This window comes from Oreochromis aureus, linkage group 8 (genome assembly GCF_013358895.1).
Source record: "Oreochromis aureus strain Israel breed Guangdong linkage group 8, ZZ_aureus, whole genome shotgun sequence".
Lineage (NCBI taxonomy): Eukaryota > Metazoa > Chordata > Actinopteri > Cichliformes > Cichlidae > Oreochromis > Oreochromis aureus.
The window spans coordinates 1,622,984-1,643,597 of NC_052949.1; the positions used below are offsets into that span (position 1 = coordinate 1,622,984).

Below are 20,614 nucleotides of genomic sequence, written 5' to 3' on the forward strand. Positions count from 1 at the left end.
GTGAGTGGAGACTGGACATGTGGCTGATCGTTGGTGCCACCATTCAACCACGGCTGCTTCAGCAGGACTTTGACGGCCTTCTTTACTCAAACCAGCTGCTTTCATCTGAAGCACTTAGGCCTACTTTAACCTGGAGGACTGAAACCCTGCACAGATATTAACCAGGTGGTCACTTATCTGTTGTGGGGACGGCAGCAGGATGCACTATGGGATTGTTTGGGCCGGTGTGACGCTGTGGGTGATGTTCTGTGGGGAAACCTCTCTCGCCGAGCTGTCACGTCTGCATTTTTCCCGGCTGGCCTCTTCCAGCGGCGTGGGTTTGAAAATAGAGTGTGCCTCCAACATCAGGAAGGTGTTTTGATGTAATGGCTGCCTGGTGTAGTTAGTCACCCAGCATGTTTTTAAAGACTTAGCTCGTACGCACCTTGAAAGGGGAAAAGCTGCTGTTTGCAGCCTTGGACGTTCTTCTAAAGTCCGGCTTCTATCTATGACCTAAGTATCTATGATTTAAGCCTGACATGACAGAGGACGGAGAAATGAAGCAACGCAACAACGTTCAGAGCAGAAACACAGAGTGAATCTGGAAGTAAATACTGTGAAGTGGCTGCAAAGCTGGTTTATAAAAACTGGTCCTAGCTGCTGGACTCGAAGCTCTGTCCCTGTTAATGTGTCAGAAAAGCGCGTCAGCGCTCTTCACTCTGACGTGGCTGCCAGGGAAATGAGTCAAAGAAGTGCAAAGCAGGAAATTAGCAGTGAGTAATGTTTGATGGAGCCAGTGTCACAGGGCTCTGTGTTGTGTTCAAGGACACTGGAAATGTAACGCTCAAAGGACAACATGTGCTCCAGCGTTTTCACCGCTTTATTCTTCTCTCGTGTTTTGATGGAAGTTTCAGGTGAATAAAAGCTTCCTTCATGCCTTTCATATCAAACATACCTCTGAGGTGCTGAACGCGCCATCACAGTTATTGAGCCTCGCGTCAGGTGGAGGTTACAGAGAGGACGCGTCCATCTGAATTTTTAGAACGGCTGTGATGAAGAATCCAGAGGAAAAAAGGAGGAGTGCTGATGTGAGGACATGTTATCCTACAAACACCTGAGACTGTAAGCATGGAGCTGCTGCTGGATGTCACTGTGAGTTTCTGAGCACAGCTCTATTCTGGACGACGATTTAAAGCTCTGTAATGTTTCAACTTCAACACTGTTTGTTCAGTTTCTAAATAACTGTGAAATTATCCAGATTATAATTACTGCTGGTGTCGCAGGTTAAATCCGAATGTGCAACAAACTGAAGCTCATGTTCGTCATTCAGTCAGAAAAGCTGAGAGTCTTTCTGTGAGCGTGTTCTCTGTGTGAGCTGAGGCGTCCTCACTAACGATCCACTCCACAGGTTAGTGCAGACTGAAGAGCCGCAAACGCAGAGATCCTGTAATGAGCCGATGACTCACAAAACTTCCAGTCACGACTGATTCTAGTCAGGACTCAGTCATCCTCTCAGTGTGTGTGTGAGTGTGTGTGTGAGTGTGTGTGTGAGTGTGTGTGAGTGTGTGAGTGTGTGTGTGTCAGAGAGGTTGTTTCAGGTTGTCTCTAAATGTCCTGTTCTGTTCGTACTGATTTCACCTTGAACAGGAGTAAAAACGCCTCCTTATCTCACATCCATACAAAGTCGGCCTTCACACATAAACCTGTTTAGTCATGATGTGGGGACGTCCGCCTCTTTACGCTCACATTTCAGGGACTCGACGTCCTTTCGGGGAAACAGAGGCCTGCCGTTTGGTACAAATGTGAAGCAGAAACCATTCAGCAGATCTTCTGATGAATTCACGAGTCTCTGAGTCTTTACGGGATGTTTATAAAAACCTCCATGCACCAAGCTGGGACAAGCCCCGCCCACAGACAGAATAAAGCTCTCAGCTCTGAAAAGTCACTTTAAATGTCGACGCCCTTCTTCCTCTGACTGAAATCAGCTGGTCAGGTGATCAGTCACAATTTCAAACCTTTATGACTGTAAAACTTTCACAGTCACGTACAAATACATACAAACTGGTTTGTTCTCTGTAGATAATTTCCTCCTTACAGTCTGCATCATTAGGGGCGTGGTCTCTTTGACCGACAGGTGGATGGTGACACAGGTGGCCATAGCTGCTAGCGTCACCCAAACTGGACCTTTGTACTGTGTTTGTGCTGCTGGAGCATTTTTAATGACATCATCTGACCACTAACATGGCTGCTGTGAGGTCACTGTAACAGAGACGGCTGCGACGATGCTGAGGCTTCAACGAGTGCTGCGTGGATAAAAGCTGTCAGTGTTCTGGAAACATGAGGTGGGTCTCTGTTGCAGCGCAGCAGCTTGGAGACTGTCAGCTTTCAGTTTTAGTGAGTGTGGGACACAGAAGAGAGATTTGTTGTCAGATCACAGAGAACGCCGGCGAGTGACGGCGGATGAGGTGTGTGATATAAGATGGAGGCTGGTCATTATTCAGTGAGGATGTGAATTGAATTCTCAGATGAGCGGCAGCAGAGGCGAGGCGGCCGGAGCATTACGAGCCCCTCAGCCTGAAGACTTTCTGCCACCATAACAGGTTAAAGCATGAATGACATTAAAATATGAACGCACGCTGCTGCTTTGACCTTTCTGCTCTTCATCAGCTCAGAGAAATCCGTATTTAACCGCTGATCACAGCAGAGGCCACGAGGACCTCGGCAGAGCGATGCGCAGCTTCTCCATCGTTCATCAGCTCCACTAAACCTGCCTTTCCTCCTCCTTCCCTTTGCCATGGCAACCGGTAGCCAGAGGCCATTATTCTAAATGGCTACCTTGGGCCCATAATTGTGTGTCAGTGTGTGTTGAGACGCTGCAGCTGCTTTAAACCGCACACACTGACAGCAAAGCGAACCCTACCAGGTCCAGAGTGGTGCTGTGTTCTCTCGGTGGAACATGCTGTTCTGCAGGCAGCGTTCTCTGCATGCGCCTGAATACAGCGAGCAGAATTAAAGACGCCTCAAAGCCTTCCACTCCCGAATCTGTCGCATGGAAATTACAACGTCAGTCCTCACACAGTTCCCTCACAGCTCACACAGCAGCTTCCAGGATGTTCTGATGTCTCACTGACCAGAAGAGTTTCAGCTCATCATCGTCCAGCCCTGAACGCCGTTACACTCTGACGGCGTATCGAAGGAACGGCACGAGAGTCTGAATGTTTCAGATGCAACAAAAAATTCATAATGTGAAAAAAATGATGGACATGAAGCGATGATGAGCTGGTCCTGATGTTCAGAGAAGGAAGCTGATGATCTCATTCAGGTGTCGGCACACAGTGACAGCGACATCAGCAAAACAGAACAAACGTCAGTCATGTGATTTTACTAAAATCATTTCCAGGCGTCGCGGTCGCCGCTCTGACTTCGTGTTTCTCCTCCTCTGATCGCGCCCTCGCCCGTCTCCTCTGCATGATTATTTTCATTTTTCAAACCTCAGCGAGTCCCTGATGAGTGCACACACACACACACACACACACACACACACACACACACACACACACACACACACACACACACACACACACACACAGACACACACACACACTGTGTTGTGAGAATGTGTCTGACTGGCTTGTGGAGCTCAACAGGCTGAAGCAGCACTGAGCGCGCTCAGATCTGTGCACCACAGCTGATCAGGTTTCTCACTCGGTGAACACAAAGCTCGACACCGAGCGGCTCGCTGCAGGCCGAAGGCCTCCGTGACCTTCTGGAGATGCTAACATGGTGGCATTCTGCAGCTGCGACATCTGACGCTTTAGAAGAAAACCAAAACGCAGCTTCATAGAGGTCCTGGAAAAAAAATTAGTAGGTCCAGTTCTTCCTGCAGAGGTGTGTTTGTGGGCAGCTGGGATTCAAGTGTTTCAGCTTTTGCAAAAATCTGTAGAGAAATGCGACCTTTCTTCTTCTCATCATGATGCATCACGCGTGTCAGAGGTTCAGTGAAAGACGAGCCCACATTACAACACGTCCACGTTCCCTTTCAGTTACAGACCCACCGACAGGTGAAAGAAACACACTCAGACTCAGATCCTGTATCAGTGAAAGCTGTGAAAGGTTTTCAGACAGAAAGCTTCACATATATTTGTTTGCAGTTCAGAGATGTTCTAAATCTGAGGATGTAAAACACTAAAATGGCATTTTTGGTTTGATAAAAGATCCTTTTAGCTTTGTCAGTCCTGATGACCTCGCTCTTCTGTGGCCATGAAACATCCATCCAAACAGAGAAAAACTGAGGTCGCACGAATCAGCATGAATTAAACCAACTCTTTACAGTCCTGCTGGGAGACACACCTCCACCATCCCCACCTCCACCTCCACATGCAGAACACCAAACCTGAGCTGAAACAAGTCCATGCCCCAACACAGGTGTTCTTATTGTTTTGACTCACCTGTGGAGGTGGCAGCAGGAGTCCACCCTATGAAGCACACCAGGTTTAAATCTGGCTGACCCCCACCTTCGAGGTCGCTTCCTGTCATGGCATCCGTCAGCAGGTGGGGGCACCAATCATGCCCCCCCCCGCCACAGCTGTGACTCTTTGGTGACAAAACTGCAGAGGTGAAGCTCATCTTCACCTCTGCACTCACCACCCACAGCTCGTGGTCTCGGGTGGAGGTGTGAATGGCCAGCATCATCTGCATAAAGGAGATCTCTGGAGAGAAGATCCAGAGACCACAACCTGGAAGCTTCTGTGTCCACAAACGTGAAATGATGATGATGAAGGGAGTGCAGCTATGGCTACGCCCTGCACCATCAGGAACCACAGCGGCTCCGTTTTACTCACGTCTTTAACTTCAGAGTTAAACTCTGAGGCCTGAGGCGACGAGTTAAACCGACAGAAGCCTGGAGGAATATTTGCTGTTGTTCCAAAGTTAGTCCAAACCTGCGAGCTCGCTCCCAATTCAAGGAGCAGCAACAATGTTTGCTCTAAAAATATCTCTTCTATTAACTTTGAGAGTGAAAGTGGAAAGCAATAAGCACAGCGACATAATCGTGTTTCCCAGCTCGTTCCCTCGGATGACTTCAGGAGAAGTCGCACCTCCTGTTTTATTAAATCACGACTTATTACACAGGAAATGATTCAGGCGAGCAGTGAAGAGGGAAAACAAACGTGGGATGTTGGGAATATTTCAGAGAGAGCAGCGAGAGCAGGCGGGACTCACTTTTTCCTGGTGTCGTACCTCCCCGAGGTTCCCGGGCTCTGCGGAGGACACAGAGGAGAAAATGATCAGTTTCTATGCAGGATCGTGCAGAGCAGTGACACATGCTAGAGCGCCTCTATTCCACTTCACAGCCACGTTTCTGCAGAGGAAATCGCATTAATGCAGAAACAGCAGCGTCTCAGCACTGCAGCACTCGTCCACTCTCCACCTCTCCCCGCTGACCGCCTCCACTCACTCTTTTTATTCCACTTTATTCATCGCTGATGACATCACAGATCTCAGGTGAAACAGAAGCAGGTGCATCTGTGAGAAAGTACCCGCCTCCTTCCTGATCTCCTACTTTTCTGCACATTTGTCTCACTGACATGTTTCAGATCATCAAACTCAGACAGAGAAAACCAGAGAAATGCACTTTTTAAATGATGATGTCATTCATCGAGGGAACAAAGCTATCCACCTGTGAGAAAACTGTCCTCAAACCTACTGCCTGCTGTCTGTGACGACGTCACTGTGGAGGAGCTGAACGGGTTAAGGTCACGCCAAAGCATCCCGACTTTGACTCGGCCACTTCACAGCCTTCATTTTGGTCTCCTGAGCCAATCAGAGGTGGACTTGCTGCTGTGTTTCTGATCATTGTCCTGTTGCATAACCCGAGTGCCCTTGAGCCTCAGTAACTGATGGTTAGACGTTCTCTTTCAGGATTTTCCGGTCCGGACTCAAACACTCCAGGAAGTTTGCAGAGGATGTGAGGAGGAAACAGACATTTTATTTAAATATAAAAACCCACAACGGTGGGGAGGGAAGCAAAGAGGAACTGGCTTCTTTTCCCACTATAACCGTGTTTATCTGTGTTACACACTCGACCAAACAACAAATAAGTTAAAAATCAAAATGTCTCTTCCAGCCAACATTAAGTCTCTGATGTAAAGTTAAGTCTTTTTTGTGATTTGGTGCATCTCAAATAAATAAATAAATGAATAATCCAAAAAGTAGCTGTATTAATACTGAAGCACACAAGAAAAGGAGCTAAAACATTCCCTCCAAACAAAATGTATGAATTCAAAAAGTCGGCGCCTTTCGTCGATTGTTGGAAACATGTTACATATCGCCCAGCCTTAAGCAGGAGGCGCCATTCTCATGTTAGAGGGAGCCAGGTTACCCCACTCAGGATGACCACACCAGTGCATTTTTCACCACACCCACCAGAGGCCGTTTCACCGTGATGTCACCCAATCTACACGCTTTGAGGCCTCGAGGTGGGCATTATTGGTCCAGCCGTATTATCGGTCAGATGATGTCATTAAAATGCTCCACAAGGCTCCAACAGCACAACCGCAAACCAAAGGGCCAGTTCAGGTGAAGCCACAGGCCACGCCTAGGGATGGGAATTGAGAACCGGTTCTTGTAGAAAACTGGTTCTCAGTAGTCCAGCTCCTTGGAATTGTTAGTCTGCCTGCCTATCGATCCGGCTTATCAGCTAATCAGCTGATTTCAGTTCACGTGTCAGAGGAAATAGCGACGCAGTCTGGAGCATATCTGGACATTTTTGGTAAATAGTAAAGTTCAAACTGCATCCAGGACAGAAACACGAGCATTGGGATGCTAACACTTTCGGTTCTTTGCAGCCTGCGCATACAGCATGCTAACGCTAAGCTAGCCAAGAACCCAGAGTGAGCAGAGTGAACGGCGACCCCAGCAGCCGGAGCCTGAACTAAAAAACAGGAATAAGCAGATGATCAGGCAGAATTTCTAAAGGAGAATCACCGTGACGATCGAGTTTCTGTGCTGGTTTTCATGTTTGCTTTGAGTTTGACTAAGACAAAGATCTGAGAGACGTGTGTCCTCATCAGGGACTCGTGTTGGCGTGCGGCTGCAGCCTCAGGTTTATATTAAATGGTGATTATGAGACAGCGTGTTTGAACCATATTACAGAGTAACAGCAAAGTAACTTAATGAGTATAGCAAATGGGCTTTTCTCAGGAGTAATGACGTAACATACTGCACTACTTTAAAGAAAAGTGTTCTATGTAATCTGTGTAATAGATTACTTTTTTGAGTAATCACAACAAAGAAGAAAATACCTCAAACGTGCACAAACATTTGACCCACAGCATGCAGTTAATTTGCATCATGTCATTTCTTGATTGCTGCTTAGCAACAGCAGTGACTCTAAAAACCGAGCCAATGAGAACCCGACGACAATCGATAAAGGAATCTTATCAATTCCCATCCCTAGCCACGCCCCTGCAAACTGTAAGCCTTATTGTGTTATTCAAACGCTGTAAACATGTTTATTTCTGCTGTAAAGTCTGTGGGGACTGACTCACTGATGGCGCCTCTGCTGGACACCAGAGGAACTGCAGGTTTTGGTGCTTTCTCATATTCGTGATGCTGTAAAAACTTTTAATCACTCGATCACGTTTCACGTCGCGTCAGCTGCGTTTAGACGTGAGCATATAATAAATCTGAGGTGCTTCTGAGTTTCTGTGTAATCACCGCTGTTCCTAATAAACCTGTTTAAACATCAGCAGTCCCTACCTGCTCCCGTCCGGGGGAAATAAACAGTGTTTGCTGAGTCTTTCCATGCGTGAAGGATGCTGGATGCAGGAGGAGGAGGAGGAGGAGGGGGTCGGTTTGATTCAGGGTGAAAGTATTCAGTTGCCTTGACGACCGGAGAGGACGCTGCGAGGGAAAATTGTTATCTGTACACAGTGCTTCGGCTCTCTGAGGTCTCCTCCCCCCTCCTCATCGCCTCGGAGACGCTGGAAGGCCTGAAGATGCTCAAATGATGTGACGCCCGGCGGGGCTCCACCCCCGACACGCTGAAAGTCATATTGTTCTCCTCAGCTCAGTCGGACCGTCCTCAGAACTACACAGAACAGCGGTGCAGACTATTATCTGGAACTGTTGGAGAGGGAGTGCTTTTAACAGTGTTTAATGTTCCTGCACTTCTCTGTGCCAGCATGAACCCAACCCCCACCCATCCTCTAAACCCCCACCCATCCTCTAAACCCCCACCTGCAGGAATAAATGGCTAAAATAAACCAACAGCGCTCCTTAAACCTGGCGGCTCAATAATCACACTAACAGCTGCTTCATGTTTCATGAAACCAGCAGCTCTGAGAAAAAACAGCATCTGAAGCTCCATCAGGTATTTCCTGACAGCGAGTTCACGCCCGTGAGCAGCTCGGCAGCGGTGTGTCGGGGTAATGGGCGTGACCCGCCCTTCATCGGGTTCAGTGCTGCTCTGAAAGCGTCCATCGCTGTCTGATTGTGATTTCTCGGCACGCCTCGTTCCTGCAGAAAGGTGCTCATTACTCCAGATGCTCTCCCTCCAACTCGACGAGGGCGTCCTGGAGGCTTTGTTCTCGCTGTAAGACGAGGTCATCGCTGAGAATCGCAGGCAGAAGAAAAAGACTTGCTGAGTGTTTCCGGTGTGATCGCTGAGACAATCCCGAGGTCTGAGCTGATTCCGGACTTTGGTGATGCAGCGGCGAGCGCAACTCTGAAGTCTGAACAAAAGCAGGCCGGCAGCTTCGTCTCTTTGTTCCTGTCGGCGTTCGTCACAGATTTCACCGGCCTCTGAGTTTAATCGGTCACCTTCACCTCCTTTTCTCTGAATCGGTCCATTTCCTGTGAGGAGCTTCCTGTCAGAGGACGGCCTGATTGATACAAAGCTCAGGATACGTGCACCGTAAGCCTGCAGAGACCTACGCGATCAATAATCATGGATGACCTCATTAATGTGCTGAGCAGCACAATATGAAAGGATCAAACCATTAAAAGTTCTTTTTCAGGATCAGATTTTTCATTAAAAAATGAGCCGATTCTGAGGAGGTCAGGTGTGTTGTTATAAGCATCGTTTTAGCAGAGCCTCTCAAAGTCGGCCTCTGATTGGCTGGGGTACAGTGATGGAGTCCCTGTGGAAAGGTGAAGAAAGGTTCCTGTCCAGGTGTGTGCCTTTAAAGCCCTTCAGATCCTGGCGGAGGCGCTCTGAGAACAAAGAGGCGGAGGGTCTCAGACCTCGAGCCTTCATCACTTCCTCCTTCGCTCTGCTGGTATTTCTCTGAATGTCAGCACGCCCAGACGGCTCGTCTTTGTTCGCACTTTAATGTCACAGGAAGTCGTGGCGCAAAGAGGTGGGGGTGATAGACGCAGCCCAGACTTTACTGTCAATTAATGCCGCCGGGTCTGACCTCTTTGCTGGTGAGCACATATAATTTTACCTTCCTTTGTTTTTCTCTGTCTGTGAAAGCGGAGTACGTCTTCCTGTTCAGCTCAGTGTGTCAGAAACATGAAGCTTCACGGAGACCGGACCGCTGTTTGTAAAGTCTAAAAACTCTCAAATCTTCTGTGTTTGTGTTAAAGACAAAAGTTTGTGCTGGACTTTCATGTAACACAAGTTTCTACCACGTGATGGAGCAGCGCTTTAATTACCACACTTTCTTTTTCATAGTGGGGACATGAAAATAAAAGGTTATGCAGCTCCTCTCTCTGCCTGCAGAGGGCGTGTTTCAGTAGTTCCACTAACGTCCACCAGGGGGCAGTAGTCAGCCTGCATTATTAGCAGTGGAATGGATGACATCATGAAGGCTATCTTTTAGCTACAGTCTGTTTTTCCACAGTGCTCATGAGCATGTGTTTGCTGTGTTAGAGGATAAAAACAGTCTTAAAAACAGCTGAGTCTGCTTCTTGGAGAGTTTGACTTCAGCAGACAAAGGAGCCGCTGCCATCTGTCACTGATAACGCTCACATGCTTCTATCCTTACAGCACTTTATCGTTTCAGCTGTGAGGTCTCATCTGAGTGGAAGCAGAGGAGGAGAGCCTCTCCGGGCCGATGCTGAACATCTGTATCGATACCCAACTCGATCTGCAGTGATCAGACCTGACGGGACCTCACTGACTCAGCCTGCCTGTCAAGTGTCACCGCTAATTTGAACTAATATAACCTCCTGCTCTCCTGCATGCCCGCCACTCGGCGGGTGGACGGCGCTGACTGCAGACGGCTGGGTCCCTCCCGTTCCTGCTTCTCCTCTCTAATGTGAACAAGGCGTACTGTGTAGCGGCCTGTTGGCCTCTCCTCGGGCTAATTAGCCCTCCAATGCCAGCATTCATGGCCGGGCAGGGAGCCCGCAGACAGGGGAGGCTGAGCCCCCCTCCTGGCAGCGCCCACCCGCTGGGTGACTGACAGGGTGACTGGCGTGGTCACAGATGTGATGCAGCATGGCGGTCCGGCTCTCAGGTGAGATTCAGCCGCACGCTGCTGTCACAGAGAGGCGGCGCCATCAGACCCCACATTAAACTTTAACGAGCTCCACCACAGCCAGTGTAAAGAAAGGTCAGAGTTCAGCAGCGTGAGCTGTGAGGTCATCGGTCCAAAGTTAGTGAGCGATCATCAAAACCATCTACCACCACCAGGACGACCTCCCACTGCACGCCGTCCTGACTCCCAGCAAACAGTGAGGAATGTGTCATGGCGTCCATTATTACTTTAATGTTGTGACATGTTCTGTGTCCAACACGACACACGGGGGCCACAGCAAGTGATGAGCCAATCACATGAAAGGCCTCTCGGGACGACCTTTGACCTTTTCCAACCTGATTTTTTATGCTTGAAATATAATTGCACTTTAATTACACTACACCATAATGTAACTACACTATTGTACTTAATCACACTGTGTAATATGACATGAATGGATTTATTACAAATATAGCAAATACTAACACACTGTAATGTAATTAAAACAATTATACTTTAATATTTTAATTGCACTATACTTATTTCAGTATGTTAGTAATTATTAAATGATGTATTTACAATTAAACTTTATACTTATAAGTCTTTATAACTGTAACTGAGCTATATTTAAAAAAATACCTATTTATTACATTTTTAATTAAACTACATGTGCTCATATTAAATTATAATACATGCTGTTTATACTGTAATTACACCATAGTGTACGTCAGTCATGATGTAGCCACACAGTAACATTTATGTTTACACTCTGTTACAATGTAAAGGTTCAAAGTGTAAAGTTACAAGTGAATCAATAACTACACTGTAATTAAACTACTTTGTTATTAATTAATGTATTTACACTGTAAAGAATTGCAGACATCCTTTTCTTCTTCTTTTGGCTGCTTCCTTTAGGGGGCGCCACACTGGACCATCTACTCCACCTCCTCCTGTCCCAGCAGCCCTCTGCATGTCCTTCACTACATCCATGAACCTCTGAGGTTTTCCACAGAAGTAAATCTTTAAACGTGTGAACCGTCTCGCCACAGAGCGCCGCCGAGGTGACGTCACGAGCTCAATCAGCTGATCAGCAGAAAACAACTCCGACCATTGGAGGGTCAAGGTGTAGGCTGCCGGGGGATTCCCATGATGCACTGGGTGTTTCTTCTTCACTCACTATGTGTTAACAGACCTCTCTGCACTGAATCATATCTGTTATTAATCTCTGTCTCTCTTCCACAGCATGTCTTTATCCTGTCTTCCTTCTCTCACCCCAACCAATCACAGCAGATGGCCCCGCCCCTCCCTGAGCCTGGTTCTGCCGGAGGTTTCTTCCTGTTAAAAGGGAGTTTTTCCTTCCCACTGTCGCCAAAGTGCTTGCTCATAGGGGGTCATATGATTGTTGGGTTTTTATCTGTATGTATGTTTGTAGGGTCTACTGTACAATATAAAGCACCTTGAGGCCACTGTTGTTGTGATTTGGTGTATAAATAATTTGAATTTCTTCTTCTTATGTTTGAAGTCGGAACATCACAGAGCGAAGGTCTGATCGACTTTATTGTTTTGGGTCACGCATGATGCCTGCAGAGCATCCCTCCGGACCCTCATCATCATCACCACAGGTGGGAGGTGTACTGGGGGGTGTGGTTTCATTAATGGTGAGGAGTGAAGCTGTGGTTTGTGCGCAGCCACAGCATGCAGCGGGTTAATGCGGCGCTGTCCTGAGGAGGAGGCAGCACTCCAGCGCTCCACAGCCTGTTTTATTTTAAGGATCAGCAGTAATAAGACGTCAGGCTGAATTTATGGAGCTAAGATTTCGCGGTGGGTGATTCATGGAGGATTTGGAGCGGAGCAGCAGCTTAATGGATGTGTCTGATATGATTAGTCCCGCGGGAGCACGGCCGCTTAATACAGCACTGTGTGAGTGTTTGTGTACAAAGACGGCGAGCGGGCCACAGAAAAATGTCAGAGTAAACGGGAGGCGTGCACAGAGCCCGCCTGTGTGCAACGCCTCAGCCCACATCACCCCATCGCAGAGGCGAGGACGCCGAACGCGCTGCTGCTGACTGAACGTGTGACACAAAAAAAAGTCCTGCAAACACTTTAATGAAGTTACTGTTCCCTTAAAGTTCCCTACAGTGGGGCAAAAGCACCAACCCTCTGCTGATTGGCTGTTTAAACATGGCGGTTGTTCACTTAAAACAATCAGATACATGAATCCATACACAGGAAATCTCTCTGCGAATGAGGGTCGTCCATCACTGTTTTACCTTTGATCAGCTGACCACAGCCTGCTGCGTGCAGCGACCAGCAGATGCTGCTCCAGTCAGCCGCTCCTCACCCCAAAACATCCACCAATTCAATTCAATCATTTGTGTCATTTAATCAGTTTTACAGGTAAAAACTGTTCAGAATGAGTTCATTTTTAAAAAGTAACTGACAGCTGAAGGATCACCAAACCACACCGAGGTTGCCCGACATCATCACGATTGTTCGGTGAGAGTAAACGGGGCTGTTTGCTCTGACATCATCACACACTCGTGAGTTTGGATCTGTTTAAAATAACCAAGAATAAAAACCGAGGCACAGCGAGTATCTTAAACCTGCGCTCCCTCTAACGTCCAGCAGGGGGCGACTGCTCTGAAGTCTGTGAGGAAATGAGCCAGCTGAACTGTTTCCTGATGATGCTCCTGTTAGAGTCACGAAGGAGCAGGAAGCAGGGGGAGGGGTTTAGAGCAGGCAGGTGTTCGGTAACTGGTCTGAGGGGCGGGGACCTGGAATGAGAGTCGACGAATCAGGTGTCGCTAAAAGTCAGGATTTAGACGGCTCGTCTGGGAAATGTTCCTCCTGGGGCTCAGGTACGATGAGGGGTCTGATTTTCACCTGCCTTTGGACACCAGGCTGAGTACTCAGCAGGGTGAATCATCGCTTCCTGCAGCAGCTGCAGTCACATTAAACAGGCCCAGCGGACGAGGAGGGCGCCCCCTGCTGGTGCTCAGGAGGAGAGGCCTGTTACTACTGATGGTTAAATCACAGAACGTGACATGAAGCTCACACAGAGCCAGGAAACACAGAAACATGGAAACACAGAAACACGGAAACATGGAAGCTCATCTCAGCCAGTGATGAGTTTGTGTTAACTGAGAATTCAGTTATTTAAATTATGAATCCACAGACTCAACTTTAGTCAAATTATTCTGTTTTAATGTTAATAATTTTACATTTTTATCAAAACTAGAACTAAATCAAAATCAACTGAAATTAATTTTTCAATGTTTTTATAAATTAAGAATTTCAACTTGATTTGTAAATACTGAGTTTTAATATAATCATTTAGATTTTTTTAATTTGTGTTTTCTAAAATTTTGCCTTTGAGACTTTTTTTTTTACCCGAAACTGATTTAATTTAAGAATGTTTCAGTTTATCTGGAAAACGTTGTGAGTTTTAAAGGAATGCGGTGTTCCTGTAAAAGCCGCTGAGCCTCAACGGAACAAACAGACTTCGGTGTGACATCACAGCGTCGCGCTGATTCCCAGAAAGCTACAGTTTAACGGATGAACGCAGGAACGGGATGTGTTTATGGTGCAGGTGGAGGTTGGGAAGGCGTCCCGGCCCCACGCACAAACAAAGGCGCCGTTTCCTCGGGTTTATGACGGGAGCGCCGCTGAGTCACCGGGACGTTTCTGCGCCGTCAGCCGGACACCGGCGTTGCCTGGAGATCGTTTATTTACAGACACGACGGAGCGGACGGAGGAGGAACCGCCAGCTGCTCCGCTCACAGCGAGACATCGCTCCGTCAGTCAGGAAATCATTCTGCAGATTCACGGGGTTATCACTAATCTGGCTCTGCGTGCTGATTGGACAAAATCAGGAAACAGTTTGTTGGCTGAGAGAGAACAACAGAGAGCGAGCAGAGAGTAGGAATCATTCCCAACCTGAAAACGAACGCAGGACAGCGTTTCAGCGACGGAGCGACAAACCTCGTCAGCTCAAACACAAAGAAGTCTTTATATTCCTGCTGCTTTAGCTCAGGCACAAACATGGTTTTGGTTTTTAGCTGGAGGTGATCTCCTCGTCTTTCGCATCATAAACTCATTTTGACTGAACTAAACGATCAGTATCGATCGCACCTCTGCTCGGGTGGATCGGCACGTCCTCCATCATCGATGCAACAATGACCCACTCCTCTAAAGCCCGCCCAGTTTTTTACAAAGCAACCAATCCATCTTCCCGTTTCCTTTGACATCACAGCAGCAGTGGGAGGATCCGCTCCCTCCCACCGTCTGACTAGTTAGAGCTGCTGGAGGTGACCAAAACAGGCGCCAGAGCCACACTCGTGACCTCTGACCTACACCGAGGTGGACACAGGGGGCGGGGACAGTGAAGGGTCGCAGTTTCTGATCTGACCTCTCGCTGCTGGGACAGTTTTCCCTCTTGTGGCTGTGACTTTGGTAAAAGCGTCAAACCTGAGGCACGCTGACTCGCCGCGGCACGAGGCTGGACGAGGCGGCGCCGCTGAGTTTAACACACGACAAAACAGCAGGAACACAAAAATGCACAAACGCTCCAAGCACAGCGGCGACCACGAGAGCAGCTACAAAGATAAAAGCTGTTCATCAGGAAACAGTCAGCTGTGTTTCCCACAAACAGCACCTGGGAGCAGGTGTGAAAGCGCTTCCTGTCCTGTTCTGATGATGGAACCTGGGGTCAGAGGTCAGCTTTAGTAAACGATAATCAGATAAGAGGAAATCCAGACTTACGTGGATGCTGCGGAGTTTCTTCCGGCCTCTCTCCAGCCGGCTCAGCAGCCTCAGGTGTCGCTGCTCGCCGCCCGCCGGCTCCAGCAGACGGTCGTCCACCGAAATAGTCTTCCTCAGCAGCGCCCGGTCTGTGGCCCACGGCAGGGAAACTCGGGCCACCTCCGCCAGGGGAAGGCTCCTCGCACCTGCACCGCCTCCTCCTCCTGCACTCCTCCTCGACCCCGGGGACGGATCAGGTGACCAGAAGTCCCGCTGAACAGAGCCTGCAGAGAAACCAGAGCCCTGCTGCGTCAGGGGGGCGGTGTCATGTTCCCACTCACCCACAGCGTGCGTGTGTGTGTGTGTGTGCGTGTGAGTGGGTCAGGTGTAAGCTGACCACCTGAGCTGCTGCATTAAAACTACATGAGGAGGTCGAGGGTGTCGGCAGCTTGTGGCTCACATTGAAACCTCGACGTCAACCTTTTAACCAGAAACATGACGGCACTCACTGAGCACGTGCAGATCCACAGCTGTCTGCTGCGTGTCCACACAGCTGCACACACACGACTCTGTCATTATGAGAACTCTGTACCAGAAACGTGGATAATTTCATCAGCAGCCGTTCACACTCACACTTTATAATCAACATCTGGCTGAACATCAGCACAAGCTCGAGCGAGAGAAAAGAGGGGGAGGTGGGTGACAAGGCGGCTTGCAGCACAGACCAAAGCTAACACAGCTTTGTGCCCACTTTCATTTTCTCAGGTCTAAACTCTCCATGGAGCTTTGTTGCATCACTTCCTGTGAAACGCTACAGCTAACTGAACCTGCTCCAGTGAATCACGACTGGTATTTATATTTATCCAGGTTACTTTTTACCTGAAGTTCATTTCTTTGAATAAATTAATCTGATTTGATGTATTTCAGCTGCAGTTTACTCTGAGTTATTGCTTTGTGTTTACTGGTGCTCAAAACACGACCGGACGTGTGTTTGAGGACATCGTCTTCAGCCTGTTTGCTTCCACAGGTCCGTGCGATGAAACGTGAGCCTCACTGTGGGCCGTGTTCCCAAGGGTCAGGTTAACGCTGGAGGTAAGGCACCAAACCAGGCAGCACGATAAATGTTTGATGAGGAGGAAATTCATTCAGCTCGCCTGCGAGCGCTCACAGACGAACGCCGACGGCAGCCAATCGATTTCATTCATGAGGAGAGGTTTGAATCTGCTCGGGACGAGAGAGCGCCGGCTTCATGAACGGGAGGAAGGTTTGAAGGCTCGTTCTGCTTTCTTATCCTGTGCAGCGCTCGCCTCATCCTCGACTTGGCGTCATCGCCATGCCACCACGCCGAGCCGCCCTCATGGCTTCAGCCATCAGACACCTGACCAAAAACTCACTGCACGCCACGCTGTGTGCGCAGGATATCAGACCAAACAACAACAACAAAACGAACTGCCCCTGTGAGCGCCACACAGAAAGTCAAAGGAGTTTGCAAAGAAAAGCATCTGGACTTCTTTAAGTTGCTTGAAGACGTTTCACCTCTCATCCGAGAAGCTTCTTCAGTTCTAAGGTCAAATGGCCGAGAGTCCCAGATTTAAACCCAGTGGGAGTATCCCCAAGGAGGGACAAAGGACCCCTGGTGATCCTCTAATCACATGCGCCAAGGTGTGAAAGCGGGTGTGGGACCTAATCAGCCAGGGTTTCGGGTGAGCCCATTGTGAAACCTGGCCCCACCTTGTCATGTGAATTCCTGAGGTCAGATGGCCCAGGATGTGAGTGGGCGTTAAGGCGGTTTACGACACCAACTGTCTGCCATCTATAATCCAGTTTTGAGTTCCTCCCAGACGCCTTAACGCCCACTCACATCCTGGGCCATCTGACCTCAGGAATTCACATGACAAGGTGGGGCCAGGTTTCACAATGGCTCACCCGAAACCCTGGCTGATTAGGTCCCACACCCGCTTTCACACCTTGGCGCATGTGATTAGAGGATCACCAGGGGGTCCTTTGTCCCTCATTGGGGGGATACTCCCACTGGGTTTAAATCTGGGACTCTCGGCCATTTGACCTTAGAACTGAAGAAGCTTCTCGGATGAGAGGTGAAACGTCTTCAAGCAACTTAAAGAAGTCCAGACGCTTTTCTTTGCAAACTCCTTTGACTACGATGACCTGGATGACTGAGAACCTTCACAGACACACAGAAAGTCCCACAAACCATCGAAGAGTGAAGGCAACACGCGCTGGTCACAGTGATGGCGAGGGGCCATCTCTCTCTCCGTGCACCGCCTCAGAGGGTGGAGGAAACGCCAGCAGCTTCTCCGTGTGAGCAGGCCAAACACAGAGCAGCCACGTGCTCCTTCATCACGACTGTGTGACCGTAGAACAGCTTCAGCATCTTCCACCATCCACCGCGAGGTAAACTCTCCTTATAAGGAAGAATGTGGGCGTGGCAGCACGCAGGTGTGTGGATGATCCTGAAGACAGGAAACATGAAAGCACAGCACTCACGACACACTTTGAATCATTTATGAATAAAGTCTGTGTGAAGCTCAGCTGATCAGCAGAGGTGCTGTTCCTCACTCAGCTGGAGTCACAGCTCCCTCTGCTGGACACACAGCACACCAACACCCAGACACAAACTGCAGGAAGTCAGAGAGATGAGAGTAAAGTGAGAGTGAGACACGCACGGCAACTTCCTGTTGAACTTTGCTCTAAAGTCCCAGAGGACCCAACAAGCTTGTGGACTCACCGAGTCAGTAACACGAGCTGCTCGACTGCAAGGCGACGTCTTCATTTAATCTTTTAATGTTTACACCGCGCCACGAGCTGCTGTCGCTCTGTGTGAGTCAATAAAGATTGATTTCGACCACGAGGAGACAATCTGTATTTTCACTTCCTCCTCTCTGAGGTGTCTCAGGTGTGCTGAAGGACAGGAAAGCTCTTCAGCATCCTCAGCTTCCTGTTTCAGGATGGAGGCTCTGAGGCGCCTCTTCTTTCATTTCTGCTTCAAATCAAAGATTTTTTGCTGGAACTGAACTAAGACTTTTGTTGGTGTTGCATTTTTTCTCTGAACGTCTTATTTTGAAGGTTCCTTTACTGAGGTCACCTCAGAGTTTTCTGGGTTTACCTGATTTTAAGAAGCAGCTGGTGTGCTCACTGAGCCTCTGGGGGGTGCTGTACACAGGATATCAGGATAACCAGCTCAGGACTTCCTGTTTATGAAGCAGGTCGGTGTAAAAAAGCCAGTAACCTTTGCCCTTTAAAAGATGAACACCTGAGAACGGCGGAGTACTAAGCACAGCTGTGACATCACTGATAGTAAAACTGGTTCAGAGATTTAGCCCCGCCCCTTCGTGACACTGAAGTTACTTATCGGTTACCTGTTACCTGCACCGCTGTGAAACTCTAACAAAGCACCCGCACCTCAGGCTTCATCTCTGCATCACTCACAGCTCAGTAACTCCACCCAGAACCAGCAGCAGCTACACCCCCTTGGACACCATGTTTATCTCACATTGAGCCTTTTTTCAAACGAGGCGCGACAGCCTGGGCTGGCGTGGAATAACTGAGTGCGAGGAATCAGCAGGACAGATCAGAAAAGACAGAAAACCTGCGGCGTGAAGCCGAGAGGCAGCTTAACCCTGCAGTCTGAGGAAAGCACGCCAGAGATCAAACACCTGATGGATGCTGTGCCGTAATCTGCTCAACAGGAAGCTCGTTATCATTCTCCAGAAGGGTGGAGCTAAAGAGAGCAGAGCGACACACAGGAAGTGGAGCCCGGTAAACAAAACCACCGCTCGGAGCCATCAGAGACATTCCTGCCGCGACAGCACGTCCACAGCTCCGCTCCAACCCCACGTTCAGTCTGCCGGCGGCTACAACCTCCGCCCACGACAGATCTGTCTCTTCTGTGGGTGTGGGAGAAACAACACACCGACTCCTGATGTGGCTGCTCGATGATGACCACAGGGCAGAGGGGCTCAGCCTCCATCAGCCTCCGTCAGCGCCAACACAGATGTCTCACTGCTGATTTTAGCTCTTCATCCATAAACAATGAATACAAATATCAGAAAAAAGGCCAAGAACTTCCTGTTTGACTCACTGTTTACACGTTTGGCTCATTTGCTTCTTCGAGTATTTCTTTAGTCTGATTTTGTATTAAAGTCGAGTTTTTCCCCTCGATGTTTATTAACACGTCTGCACTTCCTCATGTTCTTATTACTTCTCACTTCCTGTTTTATTTTGGTAGTCATTTGTGTCTTGTGTGTCATGATGTGTTTACTTCCCCCGTCTCGTCCTCACTGACTGGTTTCACCTGTTTGTTGTTACCCAGGTGTTTCAGCCCCGCCTCTGTTCCATGTGCGCAGGTATCCTCGTGTTTCTCTGAGCTGCCTGGATTTAGTTACTTTATATTTTGGACTTTATCGGCCAATTAAAAACTTCTGGGGTTGGCGATGTCATAAAGCATGTCCACACAGGAAGTGACGGACAGCGATGCCGCGACCAGAGACCCACGCCACTTCTTCTCCTTCTTTCAGCCGCCACCTCCTCCTATCCCAGCATCCTCCTCTGTCACCCCAACCCTCTGCCTGTCCTCCTTCACTACATCCATGAACCTCCTCTGAGCTCTTCCTCTCCTCCTCCTCCGCCCTGGCAGCTCCACCTTCATCCTCCACCCCCTCCTTCTCTGCACATGCTGAGACCATCTCAGCCTCTCTGACTGAGCTGTCCCTCTGAGGACTCGTTTCTGATCCCGTCCCAAATGCTGGAGACACCTGATCAATCTCTTCTCAACTTTAAATGTTAAAGCATAGCGCTGATTAGAAGGTTGCCTAGGCAACCCAGCGAGCAATTCTTCCTGCGTCTGTGCGTGTGACCAGAGGTGTTTCCTGCAGCTTTATCTGTCACTAGAATCAGTTTAATGCCCTGAAAATCTGTATTTTACAGTTTCAGTGCATCCAAACAAGACGAGTCAGATCTGACCTTTGACCTAATCTCAGTGTTTGTGTCCACGTGGACGTTCAGAGGAGCTCATTTACTCCAGACAGGAATGAGTTTGACACACACACACACACACACACACACACACACACACACACTGGCTGTTGTTACCTGAAGAGGTCCAGTGGAGTCCTCCAGGACTGGCAGCGAGACGCCGCCGCTTCCTGATGCTGACGCCGCTGTGGGAGGTGGAGTCTCCTGCTTGAGTGCCATAGCTGGACCGTGAAGCGGCAGCAGCGGGAGGATGTGCAGGGGTGGAGGAGAGGATGGGGAGGAGGGGCGTGGACAGACATGTCGCCTCCTTCGTCAGAGTGGGCGTGAGGAAGGCGGAGTCTCTCTCTGACGACCTGCAGGGATCCGAGGAGAGACAAGTCAGCGAGAAAAACTTGGCACAAAATAAACACGACACGGAGAACTCCTCCTCTCGTTTCACC

The 20,614-nt window shown here is 48.9% G+C and overlaps 1 protein-coding gene across 5 annotated transcripts in view; it reads right to left on the reverse strand.

The window, feature by feature from the left end:
- ankfn1 (ankyrin repeat and fibronectin type III domain containing 1) overlaps positions 1–20,614 on the reverse strand; it is a 77,871-nt gene that overhangs the window by 51,777 nt on the left and 5,480 nt on the right. For 4 of the 5 annotated variants that reach the window (XM_039616181.1, XM_039616182.1, XM_039616179.1 and 1 more), the window contains exons 4-6: positions 20,292–20,527; positions 15,204–15,466; positions 5,200–5,237 (exon numbers count right to left, since the gene is read on the reverse strand). In XM_039616181.1, coding sequence (XP_039472115.1) covers positions 5,200–5,237; positions 15,204–15,466; positions 20,292–20,527 — 537 coding nt within the window. Of the gene's footprint in view, positions 1–5,199; positions 5,238–15,203; positions 15,467–17,394; positions 17,543–20,291; positions 20,528–20,614 lie in introns of those variants that run through there. The other variant, XM_039616183.1, reaches the window with a different exon arrangement.